Source organism: Exophiala dermatitidis (genome assembly GCF_000230625.1).
Source record: "Exophiala dermatitidis NIH/UT8656 unplaced genomic scaffold supercont1.2, whole genome shotgun sequence".
Lineage (NCBI taxonomy): Eukaryota > Fungi > Ascomycota > Eurotiomycetes > Chaetothyriales > Herpotrichiellaceae > Exophiala > Exophiala dermatitidis.
The window spans coordinates 111,763-138,492 of NW_008751647.1; the positions used below are offsets into that span (position 1 = coordinate 111,763).

The 26,730-nt window shown below is 53.1% G+C and overlaps 12 protein-coding genes across 12 annotated transcripts; 6 read left to right on the forward strand and 6 right to left on the reverse strand.

Moving 5' to 3' along the window:
* Positions 1-153: 153 nt before the first annotated feature.
* On the reverse strand, positions 154-502 carry HMPREF1120_01548 (uncharacterized protein; the record flags this gene model as incomplete). The annotated part of the gene is made up of 2 exons (XM_009155567.1): positions 154-334; positions 489-502. 2 exons carry the CDS (start codon positions 500-502, stop codon positions 154-156), a joined length of 195 nt encoding a protein of 64 aa, XP_009153815.1.
* An 893-nt stretch (positions 503-1,395) lies between these two features.
* On the forward strand, positions 1,396-2,588 carry HMPREF1120_01549 (sulfite oxidase; the record flags this gene model as incomplete). Its single annotated transcript, XM_009155568.1, has 3 exons — positions 1,396-1,415; positions 1,467-1,923; positions 1,992-2,588. The coding sequence occupies 3 exons, from the start codon at positions 1,396-1,398 to the stop codon at positions 2,586-2,588; spliced, it is 1,074 nt and encodes a 357-aa protein (XP_009153816.1).
* Positions 2,589-3,981: 1,393 nt separating this feature from the next.
* On the reverse strand, positions 3,982-4,413 carry HMPREF1120_01550 (uncharacterized protein; the record flags this gene model as incomplete). The annotated part of the gene is made up of 1 exon (XM_009155569.1): positions 3,982-4,413. One exon carries the CDS (start codon positions 4,411-4,413, stop codon positions 3,982-3,984), a length of 432 nt encoding a protein of 143 aa, XP_009153817.1.
* A 572-nt stretch (positions 4,414-4,985) lies between these two features.
* Positions 4,986-7,090, forward strand: HMPREF1120_01551 (uncharacterized protein; the record flags this gene model as incomplete). The annotated part of the gene is made up of 4 exons (XM_009155570.1): positions 4,986-5,141; positions 5,227-5,284; positions 5,341-6,047; positions 6,173-7,090. The coding sequence occupies 4 exons, from the start codon at positions 4,986-4,988 to the stop codon at positions 7,088-7,090; spliced, it is 1,839 nt and encodes a 612-aa protein (XP_009153818.1).
* Positions 7,091-7,929: 839 nt separating this feature from the next.
* Positions 7,930-12,336, reverse strand: HMPREF1120_01552 (uncharacterized protein). The gene has a single exon (XM_009155571.1). It carries the CDS (start codon positions 12,150-12,152, stop codon positions 8,982-8,984), a length of 3,171 nt encoding a protein of 1,056 aa, XP_009153819.1. The 5' UTR covers positions 12,153-12,336; the 3' UTR covers positions 7,930-8,981.
* Positions 12,337-12,642: 306 nt separating this feature from the next.
* Positions 12,643-14,219, reverse strand: HMPREF1120_01553 (uncharacterized protein). The gene is made up of 2 exons (XM_009155572.1): positions 13,600-14,219; positions 12,643-13,527 (listed from the first exon to the last, which is right to left on the reverse strand). The coding sequence occupies exons 1-2, from the start codon at positions 13,733-13,735 to the stop codon at positions 12,716-12,718; spliced, it is 948 nt and encodes a 315-aa protein (XP_009153820.1). The 5' UTR covers positions 13,736-14,219; the 3' UTR covers positions 12,643-12,715.
* Positions 14,220-14,351: 132 nt separating this feature from the next.
* On the forward strand, positions 14,352-16,554 carry HMPREF1120_01554 (long-chain fatty-acid-CoA ligase; the record flags this gene model as incomplete). Its single annotated transcript, XM_009155573.1, has 3 exons — positions 14,352-14,812; positions 14,859-16,413; positions 16,462-16,554. 3 exons carry the CDS (start codon positions 14,352-14,354, stop codon positions 16,552-16,554), a joined length of 2,109 nt encoding a protein of 702 aa, XP_009153821.1.
* A 368-nt stretch (positions 16,555-16,922) lies between these two features.
* HMPREF1120_01555 (uncharacterized protein) lies at positions 16,923-17,305 on the reverse strand (the record flags this gene model as incomplete). The annotated part of the gene is made up of 2 exons (XM_009155574.1): positions 16,923-17,172; positions 17,226-17,305. 2 exons carry the CDS (start codon positions 17,303-17,305, stop codon positions 16,923-16,925), a joined length of 330 nt encoding a protein of 109 aa, XP_009153822.1.
* Positions 17,306-17,625: 320 nt separating this feature from the next.
* Positions 17,626-20,239, forward strand: HMPREF1120_01556 (glucan 1,3-beta-glucosidase; the record flags this gene model as incomplete). The annotated part of the gene is made up of 4 exons (XM_009155575.1): positions 17,626-17,800; positions 17,854-19,041; positions 19,096-19,666; positions 19,723-20,239. 4 exons carry the CDS (start codon positions 17,626-17,628, stop codon positions 20,237-20,239), a joined length of 2,451 nt encoding a protein of 816 aa, XP_009153823.1.
* Positions 20,240-20,939: 700 nt separating this feature from the next.
* On the forward strand, positions 20,940-23,590 carry HMPREF1120_01557 (uncharacterized protein; the record flags this gene model as incomplete). The annotated part of the gene is made up of 7 exons (XM_009155576.1): positions 20,940-21,359; positions 21,413-21,542; positions 21,897-22,238; positions 22,291-22,350; positions 22,421-22,501; positions 22,581-22,714; positions 22,856-23,590. The coding sequence occupies 7 exons, from the start codon at positions 20,940-20,942 to the stop codon at positions 23,588-23,590; spliced, it is 1,902 nt and encodes a 633-aa protein (XP_009153824.1).
* Positions 23,591-23,868: 278 nt separating this feature from the next.
* On the reverse strand, positions 23,869-25,440 carry HMPREF1120_01558 (uncharacterized protein). The gene has a single exon (XM_009155577.1). The coding sequence runs from the start codon at positions 25,272-25,274 to the stop codon at positions 24,399-24,401; it is 876 nt and encodes a 291-aa protein (XP_009153825.1). The 5' UTR covers positions 25,275-25,440; the 3' UTR covers positions 23,869-24,398.
* A 252-nt stretch (positions 25,441-25,692) lies between these two features.
* HMPREF1120_01559 (ATP synthase subunit 4, mitochondrial) lies at positions 25,693-26,655 on the forward strand (the record flags this gene model as incomplete). The annotated part of the gene is made up of 3 exons (XM_009155578.1): positions 25,693-25,754; positions 25,858-26,312; positions 26,395-26,655. The coding sequence occupies exons 1-3, from the start codon at positions 25,724-25,726 to the stop codon at positions 26,653-26,655; spliced, it is 747 nt and encodes a 248-aa protein (XP_009153826.1). The 5' UTR covers positions 25,693-25,723.
* Positions 26,656-26,730: the final 75 nt, after the last annotated feature.

Sequence of the window (26,730 nt, forward strand, 5' to 3'; positions counted from 1 at the left end):
TGGCCTGGTTTCCACTGAAGTGGTGACGAATGAAAGCACCCTAAAAAGAACTGTTCGATTGGGAGAGGCGGCATGAGAAGCTGATCGCCAGGAGTCAAAAAACTGAGCAATGCTCTGCACAGCTCAACAAAGTTCAGTGGCAACTGTTGATGTTCAGCCTTTAGTCTCCCGCTCCACGCCATAGACCTTGAACAGCTTGGTCTCGTCCTCCGGAGGCGGCGTCAACCCCAGCGCGGCTTCAATCTTGTCCGAGAACATCAGCATGGCTGAGGCATTGACCATAAGGGCAACACCGATGATAGCCCGCGTTTTCGGGGTGAGAGCTTTGTATGAACTGTTTCCATAGACGTCATGTCATCAGAGTCAGTTTGTGAACTCAAAATCTCGACCGGGCCAGCCGAGGGGCTTCAGAAGGTAGAAGAAAGAATGCCAACAGGAACAGGTTCAGGTTCGGCTTTGGGATCGTGTTCGCTTGGGTCTTAACTTACGACCAGAGCGTCATCTCGACAATAAGAGTTCCTCCAATACTTATGATTCCAGTCCCGGTACTAGTAGTGCTGATTTCACTTTCGAAGAATCCCCGAGCAACCTCCTGTACGAAAATCCCGTGGCTAGTAGTATCGCATACTGCGGCTTGATGGGGACAACTTCAAGTTCAAGTTGATGAGGTTAAAAGCTCCAAAGTGATTGGTTGTCAAGATTATGTAATGACCGGAGAAGTATTGAGACACCACACGCAATGCCAATGGACAGCCTACGACTACGGCGCCTTACAAATCGTCAGACGCAAAATGGCGTGCTCAATAGACGAGGTATGTTCTTGCTTCTGACTGGCTGATTCTCGTCTCCTTTGGCTGAGTGGACTCCCCCGGCCCCTGAGTCCTGTCAGGAGCGTGATGTGGAGAGTGTTCCTGATATGCTCAGCCTTGCTTCATAGTAGAGATGTCTATACCAAAGATTCCTGGTGGTTTATTCAGGAATTCCTGTCAAGAGAGGTTGAGCGACATGCCAGACAGGTGTACAGCGCTTCCCCGCACTGCCACTTGGACGTCGGCCAGTAGCACGACTGGTTTACCCTCCATGTCGGGGTCTGTCGGGCACTGGCGTCGCGTCGGTGTACCGCCATGGACAGAACAACCTCACTTCTTGTCCCTCTCCACCCCTCTCTCTCGCTGGACATGATCGGATTCAGTGCTTTCAGAACTTACCGTGATTGCCTCCCCTGTTGATTCATTGCTCAGGACTGTAACGTATACTGTGCGTCGAAATGACAGTGGTAAGAAGACAACACCCTGAGCGTCTCTCAGTCAAACACCAAGTTGACCCGTTGGGTAGGGAAAGGTTTGTCCGGTGGACGATGGCACTGTTGAGAAACCAATCAACAGGGAGGCCCCCATGATCGACCTAGTCTCTAGGTGAGTGATCGTAGCACCAGAGAAGACGAGACACTGATCCCTTGCAAACAGCTTCATCACCCAAGGCGACAATTTCGACCGAAACCATGGCCCGATTCAACATAGGATAGCACAGGACCACCGTGTCCAAGTTGACGGTCTTGTTTCCAAGCCGTTGCACCTCACCGTTGACCAACTGGTCAATGACTTCCCTCAACACTCCGTCACATGCACGCTGCAATGTGCGGGAAACCGTCGCCATACCATGCGTACCCGCATCAAAGAGGTCCTCGGTGTGGACTGGTTAGACGGCGCGGTGATGAATTGTACATGGGAAGGTCCCCGAGTTCGTGACATCCTACTCGCCGCCGGAGTCGACGACCCTCAAGTCATGCATGACGGTGTATCACCCAGACATGTCCAGTTCGCCAATTACGGTGGCAAGACCCAGCATGATGACTGGTATGGAGGCAGCATACCCTTCGATAGGGCCATGAGTCCGGAAATGGATGTGATCCTGGCAGTCAAGGTTTGTCAGACTCTGCATGACGCTGTCGCAGTCCGGGCGCGTGCTGATTCCTGTCACCTGTGGTTCAGATGAATGGTGCGCCCTTGCCCGCTCGTCACGGGTTCCCCGTCCGCGCAATTGTCCCAGGCGTGCTTGGGGCTCGTTCGGTGAAATGGCTCGATCGCGTCACAGTTTCCAACCAGGAGTCGCCCTGTTTCTATCAACAGCGTGATTACAAAATCTTACCACCAGAAGCAGTTGATGCCGAGAGTGCAGAGAAATTTTGGGCCAAGTGCCCGACAATGCTCGAAATGCCCATCAACTCTTGTGTCGCATGGCCGACCTCCGAGGCCGCCATCCGTTTTCCGGCATCTGGCCTGATTGATGTGCTCGGCTATGCCGTTCCACAGGGTACCCACGGCCCAGTTGTCCGGGTACAGGTCTCTGGGGATGAGGGCAAGACTTGGACTGATGCACATCTTGAAAATGGTGGCAAATTCGCAAGCAAATGGAGTTGGGTCCTGTGGCACGCAAGAATCAAGATCGAGAGGGGACATGGTAGGAGAATATTCTCCAAAGCGACCGATGCTGGCGGTAATCAACAAACCCTCGAACGATCCCCCTGGAACTTGAGAGGAGTTGCCTACAACGGGTACGAGGCTGTCTATGACCTGACCGTCATTTAGAGACAGGATCTGCACTTCATGCTGTTGATCTTGTAGCGCAACGCCGGCATAGGCCCAGCTGTTTGTGTCTGACTTCTGCTGAAGCGGCTTGATAGTCCCTAGAAAGTGTTGGGGTCGAATGTATCGGGTTGGGCATCAAGATCAACAGTTACACAGGGCGATCGAGCTGAGAGTGTTTGGAAAGATGCCTGGTCCTTTTCACATGCAAAGTACAGCTTGGGCTTCCATACTTTCGTCCTGTCGAGTTGCAAGGAAAGTCCAGCCTGGCGACTTTTCGACTGCGTTCGGCGTCGACTGAAGATATCGATCAAGGCGTGAATGATGAACGATGAATGATTTCTTGTAAAGGTGTAATTTCTCTGCGTATCGAAGGCCTCCTCCTCAGCCACCCAGGCTTCACCCAGCGGCCGTCGAGGGGGCTGTCTAAATTCAGACCCCGGTGCCCCGGACTGTCAGATGGTGCACGGGTGTCGGCAGGAGGCGCCGCGGCAGGGCTCAGGATCAAAATGGATTGGTGGTAGAACCATCCCTGCACTCACCTCTCTGCATATTGGCGTCTGGTGTCTCTCGGCAGGTCAGAAAGAGAAGCTCTTCACAGCTCGACCATAGGCTGCAAGGCACCATGACGGGCTGCTTCACACAACGTTGTGCTGCACGGCAGACATGGCAGGCAGATATGGAGTGACCATGAATGTCAAGCTGTACGAGGCATACCACAATGGAGGGGCATTTTCTAGTTCCTTGTGGTACCGTGGTACCGTTATCCATCAGTGTCTTTCCACTAAATATGGGTGCGCCACCGCGGCCATTAGTCTCCGTGAAGAGCCAACCATGCGGCATGGGTGGTTGTACATGACAGGTGATAGAAGTCGTTCTTCTGGCGCAAGAAAGTTGTATCTACCTAGGCTGCAGTCAGCTACTTCAAGTTTTGTGTTTGTCAGGGCGCTCTCCCGCCCGCATCCCGAGCTTTGGGCAAGTTCCACGTTTCTGGGATGCTCGAGCGTCTCTACTCTGGCCCACGGATAGCCGAACGAGAAAGCTAGGTCCTTTGAGCTCGAGCTCCACAGGCGGTCGGATCCATGGCAGGGTAGCTAGGGGTCTGAAACAAGCCACTACTGGACGGCGAAGAAACTGGGGACTTTGACACTTCCGTTTGTACGAGTTCCGCCACGGTTACCTGCACAAAAAGAACATGTCAGTGCTGCAGACATCCAGAGGAACAATGCAAAAGGAACGTCGTTTGATCAAGGTAGAACTTAGACGGCTCTGCTTGCCTTGAACGCAGCTTTACTGCTGGGGTTGCGGGCACTCTGCTCCGGCTTCCATCAAGCACGTAGGACGGCATAAGCCCAAGGCCAAGGTACCCTCGTCTGTTCCCATAGCGAAAGGCTCCTTAGGCCAAGAGTCGCCGCCGACCTGCAAACAATGGTTGAGATAAGAACCTGGAACATTTCACCACAAATGCAACCAATGTACAGTGGACGATGGCATAATCACCGAGGAGAACACATAGACACACTAGCAGACAAGCAGCAAGCGATACAGGAACAAAATAATGTCGAACTTGAAGACGTGCAGAGTTGACGGGATTGATGAGAGTGACAGTGACAGCCACAGACAGTGTGCAGCTGGAACATGAAGCCGGGGGGTAGCAGGCGTTAAAGATTAGCAGCTGGACGATGCTGGACGATAGCGGCTGTGGTGAGCATTTGCAGGGCCTTATTGGGCGCAGGCAGTAATCGAGCATAAGCCAGGAAAAAATTCCGATTCCCGCGTCAAACAGGCCCAGCCTGAGCCTGAGCGGCGTCGCTCGCTCACTCAGCATGCCTGGCACTGCGGTGCAGTGGCAGTACAATCATCCGTTCAAGTTGCCTGTGTCGGCCAAATCAGGTCAGGTCAAGTCAAGTCTCCCGGGTCCAAATTTGCCTCGAACTCCATCCAAAGTTACTCCCGCTCTCCCCCATTTCTACCTTAGGCCGCAGTCTGTAAACTCCTCGATTACAGTACATCCTTGATACTGTACCTGTTGCCTCTCTTTCATCCGTACTGTATCTTTGATTTGCAGGGATTGATTGATTGATTGAGTTGGGTTGAGCCGAGTTGATTGAGAGACGTCTGCCATTGTGTCTTTGATCTTTTTCGCATCATTCCCGATCTGTTGGAGTTGGTCGGGTTTCTGCCGTTTCTGACTCGACTTCGGAGCTCTTCGTCCTGGCCATCTACTTTGGTAAATTTCCAATGTGCCGCCGGAGTCTCGATATCCTGTGGGCTAACCAGACCGTAGCACGGCCTATTTCTCGCTTCGAACGAACATCAATCGAACGCCGTCTCCCCGTCGTCCGTTGACTTGTTCGAACACGCAAATTCCACTGCAACAAAGACCTCCGTTAATTCATCATGGCTGCGACTGCTCCACCCGTTCCCAAGCTCGATCGGTATGTGGTCATCCACGTGGCGACCACCTGCGATGAACACGGTGTCTATGTGACGAAAGATTCTGCGGAGGTGATTGAGCTGGGCTGGATTCTGCTGGACAGCAAGACTTGTGACGAGGTATGTGGTGGCTGGTGCTGGACGGGAGACGGACCAGGCAGATTCCAGGGAGAGGAGAACAGACTATTGACGCTATTGATTCCAGCTCTATCGAGAGAGTGTGCTCGTCAAGCCCGTGAACACTCCTATCACACCGCTGTGCAGTGAGTCCTGTGTCGGATCGTCGGAGATTTGCAGTCACTGATTTTTGCAATCACAGCCAGCCTCACCACTCTGACCTGGGAACATGTTCGCAACGCCGGTTCCTTCCGGGATGCTATCTCGCGATTTGACCATTTCGCCCAGGAGCATCTTATATCCAAAAACCTGGAGTTCTCGTTTGTGACACTGGACGCCTGGGACTTGCGGGTCCAGTTGCCGCGGGAGGCTCGAGACAAAGCAGTCGTCCTACCGGCCTACCTGCAACACTCGCGGACCTTTGACCTGCGCTCAGAGTACGCCCGGTGGCAACAGCACCATCCAGAGTCCCTGCCATTTGGGCCCAGCTCTCTAGCAAACATTTGTGCAGCGTTGGAGGTGGAGCCTGTGCAATCGTCGGCCCCAATCAAGCACAACCTGCCCTTCCATCTGCAGGCCCTGGCGCCTGCCTCCCCTCGCCGGGCCATGGAAGAGGCGGTCACCCTCGCCAGGGTGCTGCGAGGCCTGATTCGGAAGTCTCAGCCCGCCCATGAACATCCAGAGGTTCTCACTCGCCCCATGGACGCCCGAGCCGATGTCAACGCCTTCTTGAAGGAACGCAGCAAAGTCCTCCACATGAACGGCCTGCCGCACGACACGACCCAGTCGGAACTGGAAAGCTGGTTTACTCAATTTGGAGGACGTCCAATCGCCTTCTGGACCTTCCGTACTCCGGATCAGCATAAGCCAACAGGCTCAGGTTTCGCCGTCTTCTCTTCACATGAGGAGGTATGTCTCACTCTGGGGAGTCACAGAGAGTCTCTCTGGTGCCTCCTTAATACACCTTCTCCCCTCCCTTGCTTCATTTGGTTCTAAGAGCATCTTCCACTCATCTAACATTTCTGTTTCTCCAGGCCGCTGAAAGTCTCTGCATGAACGGACGCGCTCTCAACGAGAAGGCCATCGAGGTCTCGCCTTCATCAAGCCGAGTCCTCGATCGTGCCGCCGACATCCTCACACCCTTCCCTCCCAGCAAGAACCGACCAAGGCCGGGTGATTGGAACTGCCCTTCTTGTGGCTTCTCCAACTTCCAACGCCGTACTGCTTGCTTCAGATGTTCATTTCCGGCTGCGGGTTCTGGAGCGGGTGACCCTTACGGATACAATGCCTACGGCTACGGCCCCTCTCCTCATATGATGGGTCATCCTCCTCACATGGGACATCATGGTCATGGCATGGGACACCATGGGCGAGGCGGGGCTGGCGTCGTTCCGTTCCGCGCTGGTGACTGGCGCTGTGGCGCGGAAGGATGCTCTTACCACAATTTCGCCAAAAACGTCAACTGTCTGCGTTGCGGCGCTCCTCGGTCTGGAGCAGCTGTCGTGGTGGACTCGTCTTACCCATCGCCAATGGGCCCCCCGTCAGAGTTCAGCGGCATTGCCAGCAACCCTGGACCGGCTCCTTACGGGGCTGGTGCTGCTGCCTTTGGGTCGGGCGCCGCCTTTGCTCAGCCTCCGCCCAGCCAGTACGGTATGCCCTCCGGTATGGGTGCGCCAGGTGCCGGGTTTCCCCAGTTGGGCGGCATGACTCCGAGCTACGCCTCGAGCAACATGTCTCACTCGTCTTTCGGCCCGGCTGCCCAGGCTGCTTTCAGTGGCGCGGCCGACACCACTGCCCCTGTCAACGTGCCCCAGAATGGCTTTTATGGAAATGAACCCAACAATGATCCCTTCGCATTCCTTTCCGCCGGTCTGGGCAACTTGAGCGTCGGTGGCGAGAATCAACCACCTCGCCGCAATGGCGGTCCTCAAAGTGCTAAGAGTCCTGCCTAAGCTTGACGGCTCTGATCACTAAATCGCTCGTTCAACCCTCTTTGAAGTCCTCGCATTCCGACCACTTCAACGAGACTGCCCTTGTTGAGCAAAAGTTCCTGCTTCTTCTATGTTTCATGTACTTGACTGTTCCAAATTATGCACATCTGTTTCCTGGTTTGTATGGGCGATAATGGCGGGTGGTGCTGGAGGCTGGCGGGACGGCTGGGGTTCTTATCGACGGCAATGGGGCAATCTTTGCATATGACGGATGACCTAGACCATTGGCTTTGTTTTCTCTTTCAGCCCGTGGACTTGGGACCTCAATCTATCGGCGAAGCGGGTATTGAGGGGATCGGCGGGGGAGAACCGGAGCACCAAAGGTCTAGATACTGAACTGGGACGGGGGATCTGGAAGGATTGTGCGTTGTCGTGTCGTTGTGGTTGTGTGTCTGTGTGTCTACGAGGTATCGCCAGCATAGCGAAGGAGCAGGACATATGGTACTGGACAAAATTGCTACAAACGTTTATTTGGTATGGAATAAAGAAACAGTGGGATGAACATGTACGTGCTCAACCAGGCCCAAGGACACAGATGAACAATGCCGCGAGAGGTTTGTCCTTAGCCAGGAGTTGACACGTGAAGGAAAATGAGCGACATGGACACACAGGGAACCCTTGCAACAGTGGTGCCCACGTTTTACTATACTTTCTCAGTCGAGGCTACAGTACTAGTATATCATGAAATGTTGTGTTTCCTTAGGTATTCACCTGTTTCGAAATTACTCTAGGCTTGGAGTGACGGTATATCTTGTCAACATAGATGCATGTAGAATTAAGGAAAAGCACTGGAAAGCCAGTCGGGGAAAGTGAAGAATTGGTAAAGGCTGTCTTGATAGTAATAGGAAAACACTCTACGGGCAGCTCAGCTACCTAGACGCTCGTGATCACGACCACCAGAGCTTAGGACGCAAGTGAAGTCATTGCACGACACGAGCTGGCGTCCTTGTTCTGTCTCCACTATATCCGATCCTCTCTTTCATTCTTGGCCAGCACCCGCTCGCCCGGGCACACACCTGCGGACCACTGCACATCACGACTTGTACCAGATGCGAGCTCCAGTGTTATACCAGACTAATATCTTCTGCAGGGGGGCAGGGGGCCGTGATGTGTAAGCGGGCTCACGCTCGAAAAGGTGTGCCTGGCAGATCCATAGCTTAGCTAACTCTGGAAAGCCCATCCATGGCCTGCCGAGCTCGGCTCGATCCGGTGTGTGTAATGTGGAAGGCCTCCTCGTTTCTTATTCTTCTTCTCCTCTCCTCCTCTTGTCCATCACTAGTTTCTTCTCTGCTCCCACCTGACGGAGAAAACGGAGCTGCACGTGTTCAGATGGGGTTAGAGTGGGTAGGGTAGGGTAGGAAGGGTAGGGCAAGGATAGGGCTTGGTCTCGAATGGTTGATAGGGAATGGAACGGACTCAAGCGCAAGCGCTCAGGAGGTTGAATCATGGCCGAGAAAACAGGTTCTGAGTCATGTCCTTATCGGTCAGCCGCGATATATTCTGAAAGGGGCAGACGTTGGATAAACGGAAAACGTGCGCTTGCTGGACCAGCTGACTAATCTCTTCCTCTTCCTCTTCCTTTGGGCTGGAAACCATCATCAGAGATCGGTGTCTCAGCTTGGGCTTCAGCCTTCAGTGTAGTAAGCAGGACATTCTCCAGGACTCTCCCGAATGTAGACACCACACAGTCTAGGCCTCTTGTTCTTGGTGCGCATTCGAGGTTCAATGTTCATGCCGTTAAGAACGGGCTGCTGTCGTGCAGGGGGGTGCCTGAGTTCTAACCACAGAGACATAGACACACTGCTGTCTAGTAATACCAGCGACCAGGCCGAGGGTTTCGCGCGGCGTGTTCCTATGCCTGTGCGAGCCCCTGAGCAGCTTGAACTTGCGCAGCTTGGTGGTGAGCCACGGCTTGCAGGACATCCTGCAGGACATCGCGATCTGCAGGGTCAAGCAGGGAAGTCAAATTCTGGTACAGCTGAGGCTGTTCAGCCTGGAGTTTGTTGAGGGAGTCACTAAAGGCGGCGTAGGGGTCAAACTTGTCCAGCGGGCTTTCGAGCAGACTGTCCTCGTCGAGGATACTATCGTCGTCGTCGTCGGCTAGGGCGCCAAACTTCTTGGCTTCCTCGCTGAGGAAGTCGAGATATGCCTGTGACTCGTCCTTGATGTCACCCTTGGTGTCGGGTACCGACGTCGCGGTGACATTGCCCCATTCCTGACCGGCGGCGCCGCCTTCGCCAGCGGGCTCATCCGCCCAGTCTTCCGCCTCTTCGTCCGACGCATACTCGGAAAGCGTGTCCGACACGCCGTCAGAGGCTTTGACTGCTTCTTCGCGTTGCTTCAGCGCCGCAGGGAGTGTGCGGAAGAGATATGTCGCTCCCGACAGCAGGCGCGGCCAGCCAGTCTGCACGGACTGTGGGACTTGGTCGGCACGAATCGTGAGCAGGGCAGAGATGGCGGCAATGCAGAGTTTCTTGTCGTGGACCCGGCGGAACGAGTCGATGCTCCCGAACCAGATAGAGAAGAATCTGTTTGTCCAGCCGTGGGATTCGAGGACTTGCAGAGCAAGGATAGGATTGTAGTAGATGGCGTTGATGACCATTTCCACCAGATGAAGCTTGTAACTCTTCATAAGAGTCTTTTGGCCTGGCCCTGTCAAGACGTCCATCGGAAGTGTCACAAATGTGGGGATGTAGCTGTCAATGGGCCCACCCCGGAGGTTTAGCATTAAGGCTTCGGCGAGCTTACATCCGCAGATGCGGTCAACGCCTCCCACTTTGGGGTCGGTGAAGATGTCGCGGACCATCCCAGCAATGGCTGCGAGATACGGAGGGTGCTCGATCAGCCTTTTTTGCCCGTAGGCGACGAAGTTGTCCAGCGCAGGAAGCATATCCTCAAGGTAGAGTTCGGCGCCGTCCTTGAAGGTCTTGTGCATCAGCTCAAATGCCTGCCACATGGTGTCGGAGATGGACTTGGACGCAAAGGTGCACGAGTCGATAATCTCGAAAACTTCGTTGTACAAGTCGTACAGCTTGTTTTCCAGAGTGATGTTGATCACAGGCATGAGAATTGTTTCGAGAATGAGAAGCACATCCGGGGTCGCTTCGAGTGTGAGGATCAGAGTACCAATCGTTTGCAGGACACCGAGGGCTGCTATGGCCTTGTCATCCAGGTAGTCTCCGTATCCCGGGTCGCCACTCTCAGCTGCCTTTGCCTCATTTCGCTCCAAGATTTCCTTGATGATCCGGAGGTAGGTGTCTCGAAGATTTTCGCTCAACGCAACGGCGAAAGGAGTCAGTTGTTCGGCGAACACCTCTACAAAGTCTTCCATCACGTTGGACAGTGCGTCGACATCGACCTCATTCATCAACTTGAGCAGCTGGTGCATGATTTGAGGGATGTTGGCTTGCATGGCCAGGCGAACAGCATCGTGCCTAATAAGCGGCTGCAGAGCCAGCGAAGCCATTACTCGGACCGGCAATTCAGGATCGGCCATTGACTCGAGTATGTTGCGGTAGATGATCATAAGATTGTTTTGGTCTTTGAAGTCCAGCTGTTCAAACTTTTCCATGGTCTCGCAAGCCCTGGCTCGGAGGAAGCCGTGTGGAGACCTGAATTCCGGCAAGACATGACGCACAAAAAAGTACTCGACCTGGTCGGCAATGGGGCTTTTCTTGCCCAAAATGACCGGTGCAAGCGATCCGATCATTCGCAAGGCGCCCTCCTTCTCACGCGGGTTCTTCTGGTCATCAGGCGCAGATTCATAGCGCGTGACCACCTCGTTGACATAGGACAGGATAACATACGTCTGCTGTTTGCGCGACTTGGTCAACGCGATCAAGAAACTCGTCGCGGCCATATCTGGAGCAGACACTTCCTCGAAAAGGTTGAGTTTGCGGTGCAGATAATCTGGAGGATTATCATTGAACAACTCCAGGTCTTCCTCAGACAGACATAGCACAGGAAAGACCAGATGCTTAATCAGGCTGTCCATGTGTGGCTTCAACTTGTCCCACATTGCCTTCGGCTTGACACACTCCTCAAGAAAAATTAGAGTATACGACAAGGAAGGCTTGCTGAGCCAATGGTTTCCTCCAACCCATTTCTCGATCTCTCCCAGATACCCTTTGAGGATCTCCGGCGCAAAGTTAGTGATGAAGTTTCGGGAGAACTCTCCGTACTCTTTCTCCTGGCTGGTCGAGATGGTTGAAGGGTTCCCGTATCTGACAAAGAGCCTGTTCAGATTTGCGTACGACCACTTCCGCGCCTTCCACCAATGATTGCGCTCTCGGTCTTCGGGGTCCTCTGCCATTGCATACTCGGGGGGTTCTTTGGAGATGATGGTCAAGAACAGGGTACACCAATCCACCGTTGCCTGGTGCGATTGGAGCGGTTGAGGAAGGCCATAATATACCGCGTGCTTGTAGCATTTGACGCATATCCGCAACATCTCGCCCGCTTCTGGGCTCGTCTCATGGACCAGTTTGTTGCCAATGCCTAACAATGTAGGAAAGGCCATAGAGACCACCTTGTCCAAGTTGGCCCTTTCTTCGCCTGCGCGAAAGCGGTATGTGCGGCAGACTGCCAGTAGACACTGCAGGCCCGCAAACACTGAATTGGCATCTTGTGTATTCAGCAGCTGAAGGGTAATGTCCATCAACTCGGGCCATTTTGCAGGAAAGTCGTACTGCAGAATAGTCTGCAGGATGGGGATCAATTGGGCTCGGATTAAAGGAGGTGAGGTCGACAGAACGGGGAGAAGACGGTCCCTGAAGGGTTTTCTTTCGGGCTCGGTCACTGGTTGATGAAGCGTGGTGTCCGGTGGCCAGCCTCTTGATATCCGATTTTTTAGGTACACGGCGCCCGAAAGGCGGATGTTGGGGTCTTGCTCCGTCTGGAGCACGTCCAGGAGGGCTCCGATAAACCCAGCATGTTGCTCGGCAGACTTGAGAGCGGCCTCAGCCTGCGAGCGGACTGTGGCATCGGGGGACAAAGTGGACTGGATGGTGGTGCGCAAATCCATGATGTCGACGTCTGCCCTCGGTAGGGCCGATGCCTGGATGCCTCAAAACCGCGTGGCAAACACGTACAACCCTCAGCGCATGGAATTCCACGGTGCCTGGTCCGGGATAAGAGGTGAGTGGCCGTCAGACTCTGAGGTTGGCGAGGGCTCCAGGGTCAAGTTCAACTGCAGAGGAAGTTTACCAAAACATTTACTGCAAATAATGCCAAGAAACGGTCCTCGGGCGCCTGCAAAAAAGCGGCAGACTCCAGGCGGTGAGTTCGCGTCCCACGCCGTGGGCAAGGAACAGGTCATCTCAAAGACGATCACTACATGTGCTGGACAGTCGCTAGACAGTGAACGGGAGCTGTATTTCTTATTGTTGACGGCCGCCGTTCGGCCACTGCAACTGACAACCTGCCATCCCGCCCTCACTTTGACAATCATTCCAGCACATTACGAATCTAGCATGCGAGCTACACAGGGCGTATTCGAGGACTAAAGTACAAAATGCATTGAAGAATGTGGATATCGTATTGCAAGAGTATCTAATGTCGTCTCAGTTACTGCGCTCCTCTGCCTCTTCAACCCTTGAGCGTCGCGAGATGGACGACGTAGCCTGATCCTGAACGTAACTCTGCCGAAATCTTCTCGTCCGGAACCCGCCAAACGTCAAAATGCTTCATCAAGGTAGCCAGGAATAATTCGCAGATGGAATCGGCTCGAAGCTGTTGGGCTATGACGATGATGGTGTTCTTTTCGGCAGTGGTTCCCAGACGGCAGATGTCGATGCAGGTTTGCACCAGGGGCGAGACAAGGAAATCATTGTAGACACAATCGCAGAGAACCAGAAGGTCTATAGAGCCTTGGGGGCCTATGGTAGAGGTCAAGATTCCAACATCGGTAGTTTCCCAGTCGAGCGGAACCATTCTGAGATTGTCTCTCGGTTGATACCTTTCAAGTTGTGCATTGCCTTTCCTGTTCGAAGTCCTTGTGGCCGATTTTCGGGCTGCTGTGTTCATGAGGATGTTTTCTTTCAAGTATTTCATCACATACTCCTGGTCTGTAAGCACATAACATCCGACCACGCGAGACAGCACCAAGCCCAACAATCCCGCCACTCCACAGCCCAACTCGACAACCGTTGACTCGGAATGGAGAGCGCCCAGGTCGCGAAGGAGAGGCGGCAACGATGCAAGCCAGCTCGCTAACAGCGGCGTAATTTTCCACAAGGCCGCACCAGTGGTACCTCCTGCTCGGTTCGAGGTCAAAAGACCAGGCGACTGTCGGAGAACATAATCATGACCGCCAATCTCAATCTCGACGGTTTCGGCTTTGGCATCGACCATGCCGAGATTGTTGCTGGGGATGTCTTGAGTGTACAGGAGGAATGTTTCTACATGGGTAAGTCAGGATATCGAAATTGGCCGGGCCGTGAACCAGCTGGAACGTCAAGGCCATGTCAAACCTTCCTCAGCATCTTGAACGGGAGGACCCAAGATGGTATGTAGAGCACTGGCTATCATTACAGCTTCTTGTCCTAGGTAATCAGAGATGTGATTACCTAGGTACTGTGTAGGTCTTATTGTGCGAGATGAAGTCATCAGAGAGCCGGGTCTGTAGGTGTCTGCTACTAGTAGCAGCAGGGGTGAAGTGTGAGTGTCGGCAGAAATAAAGAGAATATCGCTACGTAGGTACTTTAGGCTACTAGTCGGCTCCCTCCAGGCAGCATGACAAGCGCCAACCAAGAGTCGTTCGGCGCCCGGAGCCCGGACTGCACCAACAATTGTACACAACTTGGATCATCTCGCCCCCGTGACGTACTGTAAGGCACCACTACGACTGCGGTGGCCGCACTCGCACTGGAATGACCGGTGACCCCAACCCCAGAAAGCTGCGCAAGAAACTGAAGCCTCAGCCAGGTATATTCCATTGTTAGCTTGTTCATAGCGCTCGCCCTCTCATCCTCGGAGGCTCCCTGACTTTCTTACTCCTCTCCTGCCCTTAGCAAGACTCGATCAAGCTGTCTCCTCGCTTTACCTGTCGCGGCACAAAGCATTGTACCGCTGGGTAACACAAGTGGTTCTCCGTTGTCTTGCCCAACAAAACCCGCCTCACGGAAGCCCGACTACTGATTGTCGCGGCTCCTCTACTACCTGCGCTGACCGGCCTCCCCTGCCCTAACAACTCGTCGTTGACCTCTCCTGGCCGCTAATCGACATGTCACTCAATAACGACACTCGTACCAGAGTGGACGGCTATGTGCAACCTCAGCTTGTCAAAAAGCCGCCGTTCTCGGTCGAAGCCTCGGGCTACGAAAAGAAAGATGGCGAGACCATCCCAAGGCGACACCCCATGGCAAAGGACAAGCTCATCACACAGCCGTCAGATGATGTCAAGACAATCTACGACAACTTGACACGTGCTTCGCGCAAATTTGGAAATGCAAAGGCCATCGGGACGAGGAAAATCATCAAGACCCATGTCGAAAACAAGAAGGTGAAGAAGATCGTGGATGGCCAGGAACAGGAGGTGGACAAGAAATGGACGTACTATGAACTGAGTGGCTATAGCTACATGAGCTTCATCGAGTACGAGAAACTCGCCCTCGACTGTGCCTCGGGCCTGCGCCACTTGGGCATCACCAAGGAAAACAAAATGCACCTTTACGGAGCTACCAGGTATGTAATCTTTCGCCGACAGAGTCGCCAAAGCTAACGTTACCAGTGCCCATTGGCTCGCCATGTCCCATGCGGCTGCATCCCAGTCCATTCCAATTGTCACTGCCTACGATTCCCTGGGCGAAGAAGGCTTACGGCACTCACTTGTCCAGACAAACTCCGTGGCCATTTTCCTGGATCCGAACCTGATCCCGGTGTTGATCAAGGTGCTGAAGGCTGCCAAAACGGTCAAATCTGTCATCTACAACACCGATCCTGAGATCAAGCAGGAAGATCTTGAGAAGTTAAAGTCAGAATTCCCGGACCTCAAAGTTCTGAGCTTTGAGGAACTGCGGCAATCAGGCGCCGACAACCCCGTCGACCCGGTGCCGCCGAGTCCAGAGGATCTCGCTTGTATCATGTACACTTCTGGCTCAACTGGGCCACCAAAGGGCGTCACGATCAAACACAAGGCTGTGGTGGCCGCCATGGCCGGCGTGCAAAGCATAGTCGCGCCTTACATCGGACCATCGGATGCGTTGTTGACCTATTTGCCCCAGTCACACATCTTCGAGTACATGTTCGAGAACGTTTGCCTGTTCTGGGGCGGTACGATGGGCTATGGTAACCCTAAGACTCTCTCTGACACCTCGGTTCGCAATTGTAAAGGTGATATTCGAGAGTTCCGACCCACCATCCTGATCGGCGTCCCTGCCGTGTGGGAGAGCGTGAAGAAAGGAATACTTGCAAAGATCAACAGTGGCTCCTTTGTCGTGAAGAATCTGTTTTGGGGGGCTCTGTCCCTTAAGCAAACACTCCTAGGAGCCAAGCTTCCTGGTGCCGGATTACTCGACGCGATTGTTTTCAAGAAGCTTAAAGATGCAACCGGCGGCAGGCTCCGGATCGCATTCAACGGAGGAGGTCCCATTTCTCAGGAAACGATCAAGTTCATCAGTTATGCCGTTACACCCATGATCTCAGGCTACGGTCTGACTGAGACGACGGCAATGGGTGCCATCCAGGATCCTCTGGCGTGGGATCCACACGCTCTGGGCGACATCCCAGCTTGTATTGAGATCAAGCTGGTGGACTTCCCGGATGCCGGTTATTACTCGTCGAGCAACCCCCCTCAAGGTGAAATCTGGATTCGAGGACCTCCGGTCACGGAAGGCTACTGGGACAATGAACAAGAGACGCGGGAGGCGATTACAGAGGACAAATGGTTCAAGACCGGCGATATTGGTGAATTCAACGCCAACGGTCATTTACGCATCATTGACCGCAAGAAGAATTTGGTCAAGACATTGAATGGCGAATACATCGCCCTCGAGAAGCTGGAGTCCGCCTACCGCGCGTGCCCTGTGGTTGGGAACATTTGCGTCTTCGCCGCCGAGGACAAAGCGAAGCCTATCGCCATCGTGGTCCCAGTGGAAGCAGCCTTGAAGAAGATTGCTGCAGCCCACGGCATCAAGGGAGACCACCTGGAAGAGATGGTCCACGACAAGAAACTCAACCAAATTGTCCTTAAGGAGATCCAGAAAGCTGGCCGCGATGTTGGCCTTTCCGGTATTGAAATCATTGACGGTTTGGTCCTAGCAGACGAAGAGTGGACACCACAAAATGTATGTCTCCTGAAACCTTCCGGTGTGACTCTAAGCTAACCATTACAGGGATTTATCTCGCCTGCGCAAAAACTACAGAGGAAGAAGATCCAGGCCCGGTACGAAAAGGAGATCCAAAAGGCCTACGGTAGCAATAGCTGAGAAGGCGGCATGAACGTATCAAGCACCCTCTTGTCACCAACGACTTGATAGGGCTTTGACCCACCATCCTGGCATGAATCCGGCGGTACGCTGTCCGGGTCTACGAGCGTGCTGGGTGTCCGGAGTCAATTTCTTTTGCGATGATATCCCTCGGATTATAGCTCGCTCTCTACTTTGCATAACTTGTTTCCCAACAAATCGTTCGTTCCTCCAGTTTCCGACCACTCATGTCTGTTTTGGTTTTCTTATATGATTTAGGTATCCCTCAAGCAAGCATGGTTATCCTCAACAAACATCTCTCTCAATACCGATCACATCCTCTCCACGCCATACGGGACTCATTGGCTCCAGTATCGTTTCCTCTCGCGTCAATGTCGCTTATTCCCACCCGTGATCTTGAGACCATTGATTGTCCAGCCCCCATTCTCTATCGCAATCTTGGGACACAGACCGCCCTCGCAGTCAACAGCGCAGCAAATCCCAGGGTCTTTGATGCATTCGTTGCATGTTGCGCTTCCGCCGTCGTCATATTCATTGTTTGCATTTGTGGGCGCCACTGTCTCTTCCGCGTGGGTACTTTCAATGGGACTTTCCACAGCCACACTTGCAATATCGGAGCTGGACGAACGCCGTTAGCTCTGACATTCCATAGCAGTTCAAGAAGGTCTTACCTCTCATCTCTCTTCGTGATCCTCAATGCAGAGGCACTGTGGAGCAAGACCCCGATGGCGAAAATAGAGGCGATCTTCATGGCTGTAAATGGCTGGGTAAGGTGAGTGTTTCTCCTGCAGCTGTGTATACTGAATGGCGTTCTCCGGATATCTCCCTCTGGCTGGGCTTCGCGGTTTGAAAGGTATTTTCTACTAGGTGGATCGGTTGTGTCTCACACCACATTCTTGCCAAGGGACATTCCTGAGCGAAGAAGGGCGCGGTATGCGGCGCGTCACGGCCAGCCTCAGCTTGTTGCGCGTCTCGACTACTCTTTATTATCGCAGCTTGTCGATTACGGAGAGGCCGTTCCAGAGAGTTGAGGAGAAGTTCTCGTCACTGCATATCAAGACATCAGCCGCAATGTGGTCCTCGTGCCGACATCTATGGGTGGTTGTGCTATATCTTGTGCACTTCACAGCATGTCTTTCAGCTCAATCCACCTACTGGCTTGCGAACAAGCCCAATGTTGGAAAAGTGGCATTTCAAGACCCAAGCTATCCGGTGTTTCGCAACGTCAAAGACTATGGCGCCACGGGTAAGCATTGACAGATCGACGATGTTTCATGACCATCTCCTGACAGAGCTTAGGTGGAGGCGTACAAGATGACTCTGATGCTATCAATCGCGCTATTGCGGCCCCTGGCAACCGATGCGGCGGTGGAAATTCGACCTATGGGTCATTTTGTCAATCTTCTACAGTGACGCCAGCCCTGGTCTATTTCCCGCCGGGAACATACCTCGTATCCAAGCCACTGGTTATGTACTACTTTACACAGATGGTAGGAGATGCCGTCAACCCGCCCACGATCAAGGTGCAGTCCAATTTCACCAACATCGTTGGGCTTGCCGTCCTCGACGCCAATATATACATTCCAAGTGGGAGTGGCTCCGAATGGTACGCCAACCAGAACAATTTCTACCGGCAAGTCCGCAATTTCATCATCGATATGACTACCGCGCCCCTCAAGACTGCCGGCATACACTGGCAAGTGGCTCAAGCGACCAGTTTGCAAAACGTTGTGATCAACATGGTGGCCAAAGATGTGGTAAACAACCAACAACAAGGAATCTATATGGAGAACGGCTCAGGAGGGTTCTTCTCTGACATGGTCATCACGGGTGGCGCTGTCGGTATGTATCTAGGTAACCAGCAATTTACCACGCGCAAAATCCATCTGGACGGCTGTCTCACCGCCATCAAAATGAATTTCGACTGGCTCTGGACCTTCACACAAATTACGATTACAAACTCCGACGTTGGTATCGACATGACCAACGGCGGCTTTTCCAATCAAGCCATTGGATCACTGGTACTGTTGGACAGCACCATTTCAGCTACACAGGGCATTTTAACACCATATGCCCCAGGATATAGCTCTCCCCAGGCAGCTGGGACCCTGATATTGGAGAACGTGGATTTCACCGGCAGCCAGGCAGCCATTTCGGCCGCTGGCGGCACACAGGCACGAACTGTTCTGGCCGGCGGGCAATTTATTCCGTTGTTCGCTCAGGGCAATGCTTGGACAACCGCTGGTCAGGCACTAAACGGCCAGAGCTTCAATGGAACCACATGTACCTATGCAAATTCCAGTCAAACCGCCTACTCGGCCCAGGAGACGACCATCCAGCGACAACTTGCACCTATTCCCCGGCCGTCCAGTTTGGTGGACAGCAATGGCCAGTACATTTATCGCGTGAAACCGCAATATGAGACGCTCCAGTGGAGTTCGTTCTTGAGTGCTAAAGCGCATGGGCTTCTGGGGGATGGTGTTACAGGTAAGAAGAGAATGGCCTCGCCTTATGGAGCGCTTTACTAATCGAATATCCTAGACGATACGGTTGCCATGCAGGCCTTATTCAACCTCGCAGCCAACACTGGCCAGATAGTCTACTTTGACAAAGGTGCCTATATTGTCTCAAGCACGGTGACAGTACCCCCAAACGTGAAAATCACGGGGGAGCTACTCAGCATCATCATGGCCACCGGGTCCTTCTTCAACAGCGAGATGAACCCGAAACCTATGTGGAAAATTGGCAATCCGGGTGACGTTGGAACCGTGGAAATCTCAGATCTTATCTTCGAAACCAAGGGACCCTGTCCTGGTGCCATCATGATTGAATGGAATATCAAGGCAGCAGGCCCAGCGCTTGCCGGCATTTGGGACGCTCATTGGCGCATAGGCGGGTCTGCTGGAACACAGCTTCAGCAGGACACTTGCATCAAAACGCCAGCCACGCCGATAGCGTCGGGAAATGCCAAATTGACAAACTGCATTGGAGCTTTCTTGCTGTTGCACGTTACTCCACAAGCTGATGGATACTTTGAAAATACCTGGGGCTGGGTGGCAGATCATGAATTGGACATGGGCACAAGGGATCAGGTCTACATCTTTAACAAAGGGTAAGGACATTCACGGAGATCTGGCTGTTGCCGAACTCGCTAACATTGCCAACCAGGGGCTTCTTGATCGAAAGCAACAACGGCCCAGTGTGGATGTATGGCACTGCTGCCGAGCACTCGGTCATGTATGACTACCAGTTTGTCAACGCCAGGAACGTCTTCATGGGCCACATTCAGCACGAAACAGCATACTTCCAGGGCAACCCGAACGCTTTGCTTCCGTTCACTCCACAAGACTCGTGGCACGACCCTACATACTCCGACTGTGTTCAACCCAATTGTGCTCGGACGTGGGGGCTCCGATTCGTCAACAGTTCTTCCATCTTCATGTACGGGGGTGGCTTGTACAATTTCTTCGAGAACTGGAACACCCAGGCATGTCTGGGCACGGAGAGTTGCCAGGAGAGAATGGTGGACATTCGGAACTCGACCGATATCTATTTGTGGGCACTCAGTACCAAGGGCTCGCAGTTCATGATCAGTTATGAAGGCACAGATGTGGTGCCCTATTCGGTCAACAAGGCGAACTTTTGCGAGACAATTGCGTTGTTTGAACTGGCTGCTGATCAGTGATGGGATAGCCTGAGCAAGGATGATGACACACGGTACTGGATGTTATAGTATATGGAACAAGGGTTTGGACTAGGATAGATTGGTTGAGATTGAATGAGGATTTGAGGCATCTGCATTACGGTTGACCCTGACCCGCTCAGCCTTGCGGATGTAGGATCTCGCCAATTGGACATAACCCCATTACCCACCCACCGATGGAATGAAAAGACTCTGCCAGCGACAGCAGGTAGGACTACTACTAGGACACCGATAGCATCTGTCACGACAAGCCACTCAGGCCTATAATGTCGTGGTACGCAGCCTGCAGAATAGGTCGTGTTCGTGGCCATCACGTGCAGCTCCTTTTCGTTAATTTATGTCTCCTCGGCCTCAACAGCAGCCTCTTTACACTCCACTCCAGAGAATGACCAACACCTTGACCACGATATCTCGCACGACCCAGTCGCCACTCGAACATGAAGATCAAGGCGTCTGGCATCTCTTGAACAAGGGATAATGCCCAGTCCCAACACGGGCAGCCAAGCAAAGGTAGGAGTTAACACGCCGCATTCCATTCCTTCTGACTCGGGTCTGTGCACAGCACAACGCGACAGAGGAACAGATGAAAGATCTTGAAGGAAAATGGTGCAGCTACGTGGTTCTTTACATCTCATGAGAGGCTCTTCTTGCTTTCCAAGTCACTCGTTTACACGCCGCCAACATGTCGTTCTTTCGGTCGCTGATCCTGTTGACGGCGAGCTTTTACCCTATTGTTACATATGCCTTCGTTGATTTTGGATATTCTACCCTGCCCTATGAACCGTTACATCATCCCACTCCCAAACCGTATCAGCTGCCCAAAGATTCAGACCTTCGCTTCGAAATCCTCCCGTCGATGATCACGGCCGTGGCCCCTTCCATCACCATTGCAGCCAACGGGACCAGGGAAACATTGTACAGTCTTCACTACCATCACTATTTCAGCAAGACACGGCAGGGAAAGGGTCTTTTCAAGCGAGGCGTATTTGCCAATGATCCTCCCATTGCGACCTGCACGCCTTGCGGAGGCGCTGTGTCTACTGGCAATTCCAGCTCGAGTTCGACCACGCCAACAGCATCATGTACAACACATTATTATCATGTGAGTGTGCGAGACACGGAAAATGCGAGGGTGATGTTAACATCCCTTGTCAGGGCGTCTTCCAATACCCAGACCCGGCAAGCACAACCTCGTACTGCTATAATTCCAACTACACGGGCGTGTTCGAACCAAGTACAACCTCGTCGAGCGGCTTGCCGTGCTGCTTTACGATTCCGGCCTCATGTCGGTCCAACAGCAGCACCACCAGTTCTTTCACCTATAGCAGTGGCGTTTTCCGGTCCACCACGACATCGTCATTTTCCCTGAACACAACTACGACAAGCAGGACATCGGCCACGCCATCTTCGAGCTCCTCCTTGACTACTGCCACCAGGACATCTAGCAGCACTAGCACCAGTACCAGTAGCACCAGATCTTCAACCTCTTCATCCACATCGTCTTCGACTTCGACCTCTATTTCAGGATCGGTATCGCCCATTCTAATCAGCGGCAGCACCAGCTCCTCCACGTCTACCAGCACGACCACCACAATCACGATAATCAGTGGGACGACGATCGTTTTAACGACGACGACAGATTCGACCTCCACAATGTCAGGAACAACATCCACCACTTCGAGTTCCAGTGTGCTCTCAAGCGTGCAGTATACATCGGGCACATCGTCCAGGACATCGTCGACCACGAGTCCGTCAGCATCAGTTTCCATCATTGTTGTGTCTAGCACCACCATTACCATCACCAACAGTGGCTCGTCGACCACCACTACTGGCTCCGGAACATCCTCGACGTTGTCCACGTTGACAGTAATCACTGCCACACCCGTGACGTCGACTACTTCGGTGGTCTTTACTAATATCACAACTACCGTGCCGAACACGATTGAAGGATGCGGAACTGCTTCCGGCAGCGGTGTAGTTGGTAAGTTTTGTTCACTGTTCCTTATAATCTCATTCTGACCAGAGTGAAACAGAGGGAACAGGGACAGTATATCTCGCCGACACATCTATCGTAGCCTCCGGGACCGCAAGTGGTAAGCTTTTGGGTCCTTTGGGTCATCCTAGTTTCGTTTTTACCAGAGAAATACTAACGCATCTGGACAGGTTCGGCATCCCAAGTTGTTGGATGCGGCACAGTCGTCGCCACGAGCGGCACGTTCACGGGCTCCGCTAGCATCACTGGATGTAAGTCCACGCAAGCTGATCATGATTCCATCCACACTGCCATGGGTCTCTAGACTTCCACAAAACTGACCATAAATAGGTGGCTATGGGTCTGGAACCGGCACTCTCACCGGCACTGGCACGATATGGCCCGCTGCAGGAGGCGGTCTTGTGTCACGAGTGGGCTCGGGAATCGTGAGCGGAAATGGAAGGTTTGAAGGTTGCGGAACATTGGTACGTACATAACATGACATAAAAGAGACAGACAGCTCGACAGCGCCCAGCACCCTTGGTAGATTTCCTTTCGATCGTCCCTCTCTGGCACTCCTGGTCGGAAAGGAAAGTCACTGACACACTGGACCGTGATCAATTCAGACCGGCTCAGGCACATTCGTCGCCACAGGCCCATATACAACCGTGATCGGCGCACCTGTAACTACCAGCTCAGGCTCAGCTAGTTCAACACGGTCCCGGTCCGTAACCACCATCGAAGTCTACGTTTCGTATTGTCCTGGACCCATGGACGGTGCTGCCGCTCTCAAATTCGGGACCAACTCGACTTCTCCCACTTCTCCTACTTCTCTCAATAACAGCACCAACAACTCCTCATCGCACGATTCTGGTCCCGCACCATATTCCGGTCCAGATTCCGACGCAAACCCCCGCTTCATCGTTCCAACGACCCACGGCTCCGGCACCAACGGCACCACTAATGGAACAGATATCACCAGCGATAATGCACTCTGTAACACGTGTCCTAACAGCGTGGGAATCTGTTGTCCGCCCACAGTCGACTGCGACGACGACGATGGCAAGTGTCCCCTGTTTGCGCTGGAGAATTCGCACAACACTATCAATGGGTATTTGATTGCTCAGGTCATGAATAGTACGGCCGCTGTGGCGGGGAGGAAGAAGGTGCGTGGGTTGATGAAGCCGAAAACGCCCAAGAGAGATAACGATGTGCTGGGCGACTCGAACCATTTGATCGGTAGTGGCTATGACGATGACACCACAACCACCAATGTCAAGGTGAAGAAGGGCCAGGGGCAGGTCCACAAGCATCACCATGGTCATAACGCGGCCAAGAAGGCTCATAAGAGACAGTTCTAGAGACAAGAAGGAGAGGGAAAGGAGCTTCTGGGGCTGAGGTCTGCTCTGCTTGATAGCTCACCAGGTGTCCTCAAGGAGACATTCCGAGTCCACCAAAGGGGTCAGTCGTTCAGTCAGTTTGTCAGTGAGTGGGCAGCTACTTGGCAGTTCAAGGGGTTGCTTCGTGGCCTGCAGTGCCTTGAGAGTCTGGTCTCCTCATCTCATGTCCGACGTGCTTGCTTATCGGTGGAGTGGTGACCAGTACCTCCCCCAGGTAAACCTGAAGGTTGATCAATAGAGGGATTCCGACCGTGATATTTTATTTTAGTTTGTATGCCGTGTGATATTGGTTGTTGAAAGACCTTTCTTTACTGCCTGTTTCATTACGAACCCGCCTCTTTTGGAACAGTAAGTCTGGCTATATCTCCATCCATGCGTCTATTATCCCGTCTATCCATCCGTATGCCCAAATCCCACTGGGTATCCTCGGGCTTCGATCTGAACAGCAACTCCATACTCCATCCATTGTTGTTTTCGTGGCCATCTTCGGGAGCCCAGTCCCATACAGAAAGCCAAAAACATCCATACGCTAGAACGCTGCAGACAATCCAGTCTAGTCTAGTTCTTTCCCCACAAGGTAGACCCGAGCATTCCTTTTTCATGCAATGTCTATCCCAACCGACCCGTTGTATCTCATCGCATGCATCTTGTCAGTCATGAATGTGTGTGCGGGTGTATGCGTGACCAATTAACCCCCAGGTTTTCCCGTAAAGACGAACAAATATAGTGGCTCAATGTTGACGATCGCGCTCCGCACTGCACTGGTATACTAGGATGTGAAATCCCACAGGTCCAACAGGAGATTATCCGCCGCAGTGTCATGGTCCGAACCCTCGTTATCGCGGGTAAAAATCTTCTTTGGGATTTTATATTCAACCACAGGAGGCTTCTTGTCCTTCTTGTTCAAGTCACTCTGTAACAAACTGGAGTAGCCGTGATCAAGGAAATCCTCCAGATTGTACTGCTGCTTGGTGAACTGCTCGGCGATGATTCGTGCGATGGACGCCACGGTGGGATGGTAGTGGGAGCGCAGGGTGTCGAGTTCCCACAGCGAACTGTCGATGGCATTGGTGACTTGTGGGTCAGGCTCGGCCGGGTCGAACGGGTCGTTACCGAGATTGTGTTTGAATTTCGTGTAAGGAGGGTGTGGCGGGCGGTGGATCATGAAGGTGGTGGTCGGATGGGTTTTGAGTAAATTGTAGATGAAGGGCACGATGGCGACAATGGCCGAGGGAGGCGCAAACAGACACAGTCGCGATAGTCGCTTGATGAAGCTGGCGATCGTCGCCGCAGGCAGGTGGTTCTGCGGTGCGAGAAATATGTCCAGGTGTCGAAGCACCCGTGACCGGTACTTGCTGTGCAGGAGATCCTTGTCGAGCAGTGCGTACAGTCGTGGATAGAAGGCTGGGTAGTCGAGGTTGCGTGTGGTGATCAGGTGGAACAGTCCTTGCAACGCCGGCACCGCCAGCCCCAGGTCGCCCATGTCCAGACTGTCGGTGAAGAAGTCCATTAGAATCTCTGGCCGACGCAGTGTCGCAATCGCGGCCGGTGACTGGAGTTGTTTGAGTAGTTGTTTGCGCTGTGCTGTGCTCATGGGCCCCGCGATCAGCGAGGCGTACGAGTCCATGGCGGTCGACGATGGCATTTTGGAGGGGGACGTTGAATAAAAAAGAAAGAAACAAAGGCACAGTCCCAACAGAAGTTGGACGGAAGTGCTGGACTGGTTGATGTTTTAACTACTTGCGGTCACCCTCTTCCACCGCACCATATTTGGATCTCGAATACTTTATCGGTGCCAAAGAGAGTCTGCGAATTGTATCTTGCGGGTCGACTTTTTTCCGAAGCCTGCGGATTAATTATTTCATTGACGTAGCTCCAGCCAATCGGAGCAACAAGGCCACACTAGTCCCCTTCGAGCGATGGTGCCAAGTCCTTGTCGAGCGAGACCTTGAAGCTCCAAAGGAACCAGACTCGGACCTCAAGTCAGGTTCGCGGCAGCACATTGAAGAGAACGTCACGGTCAGAACGCTGTGCCCAAGTGTATCCTGTCTCTGTCCCTCTGCAGGCATTGATATACACGAGTTTTAAAATCCAATGGCGTCCAGACTGGCGAGGAGTGTGGCCGGTACGTAAAGTCGAGCAAAGCCGACAGCCCTTTTTTCTACGAGGGGATATGAGCTGGCAATGGGAATGAAGACAACAACGACTGACTAGATTTCGGTTTATAGGAGCCAGCAAACTCCGACCGACCACTCTCCCGATTCGTTCTTTGCCAACCTTGACCTCGATTTCCAGCGCGCGATATGCGTCCAACGTCCCCGCCGAAGAGCCCAAGAAGAAGGCGCAATCCATCATTGACAGTCTGCCCGGAAACAGCCTGGCCAGCAAGACGGCCATCCTGTCCGCCGGAGCCGGCGCTTCAGTGTGGGCCATCAGCAACGAGCTTTATGTCTTGAACGAGGAAACCGTCGTCGCCTTCTGCTTGCTGTCCGTCTTCTACGGCATCTTCAAGTACGGTGGTCCCATGTACAAGGAGTGGGCGGATGGTCAGGTCCAGAAGATCAAGGACATCCTCAACGAGGCCCGGGGCAACCACGCCAGCGCCGTCAAGGAACGGATCGAGGATGTCAAGCCGTTGAGCAACGTTGTCGAAATCACCAAGCAGTTGTTCGAGGTTTCGAAGGTACATACGGACTGCATTCTTTTGCGCAAACGACTTGTGTTTGCCGGTCAGTATATACAGGACAGGGCTGATTGTATTACAGGAAACCGCCAGACTCGAGGCCCAGGCTTTTGAACTCGAGCAAAAGACCGCTTTGGCCGCCGAGGCTAAGAATGTCCTGGACTCCTGGGTCCGCTACGAAGGTCAAGTCAAGCAACGCCAGCAGAAGGAATTGGCCGACTCCATCATCGCAAAGGTCACCAAGGAGCTCGAGAACCCCAAGGTCCTGCAACAGATTCTTCAGCAGAGTGTGGCCGACGTGGAAAGATTGGTGTCCCAGCCCGCCAAGACCCCAGGTCAATAAACAGATGCCAGTGGAAACGAATGAATCGGCCAAGTTACGCTTTGCAAGGTTTAAGAGGACTGGACAAGCGAGCCA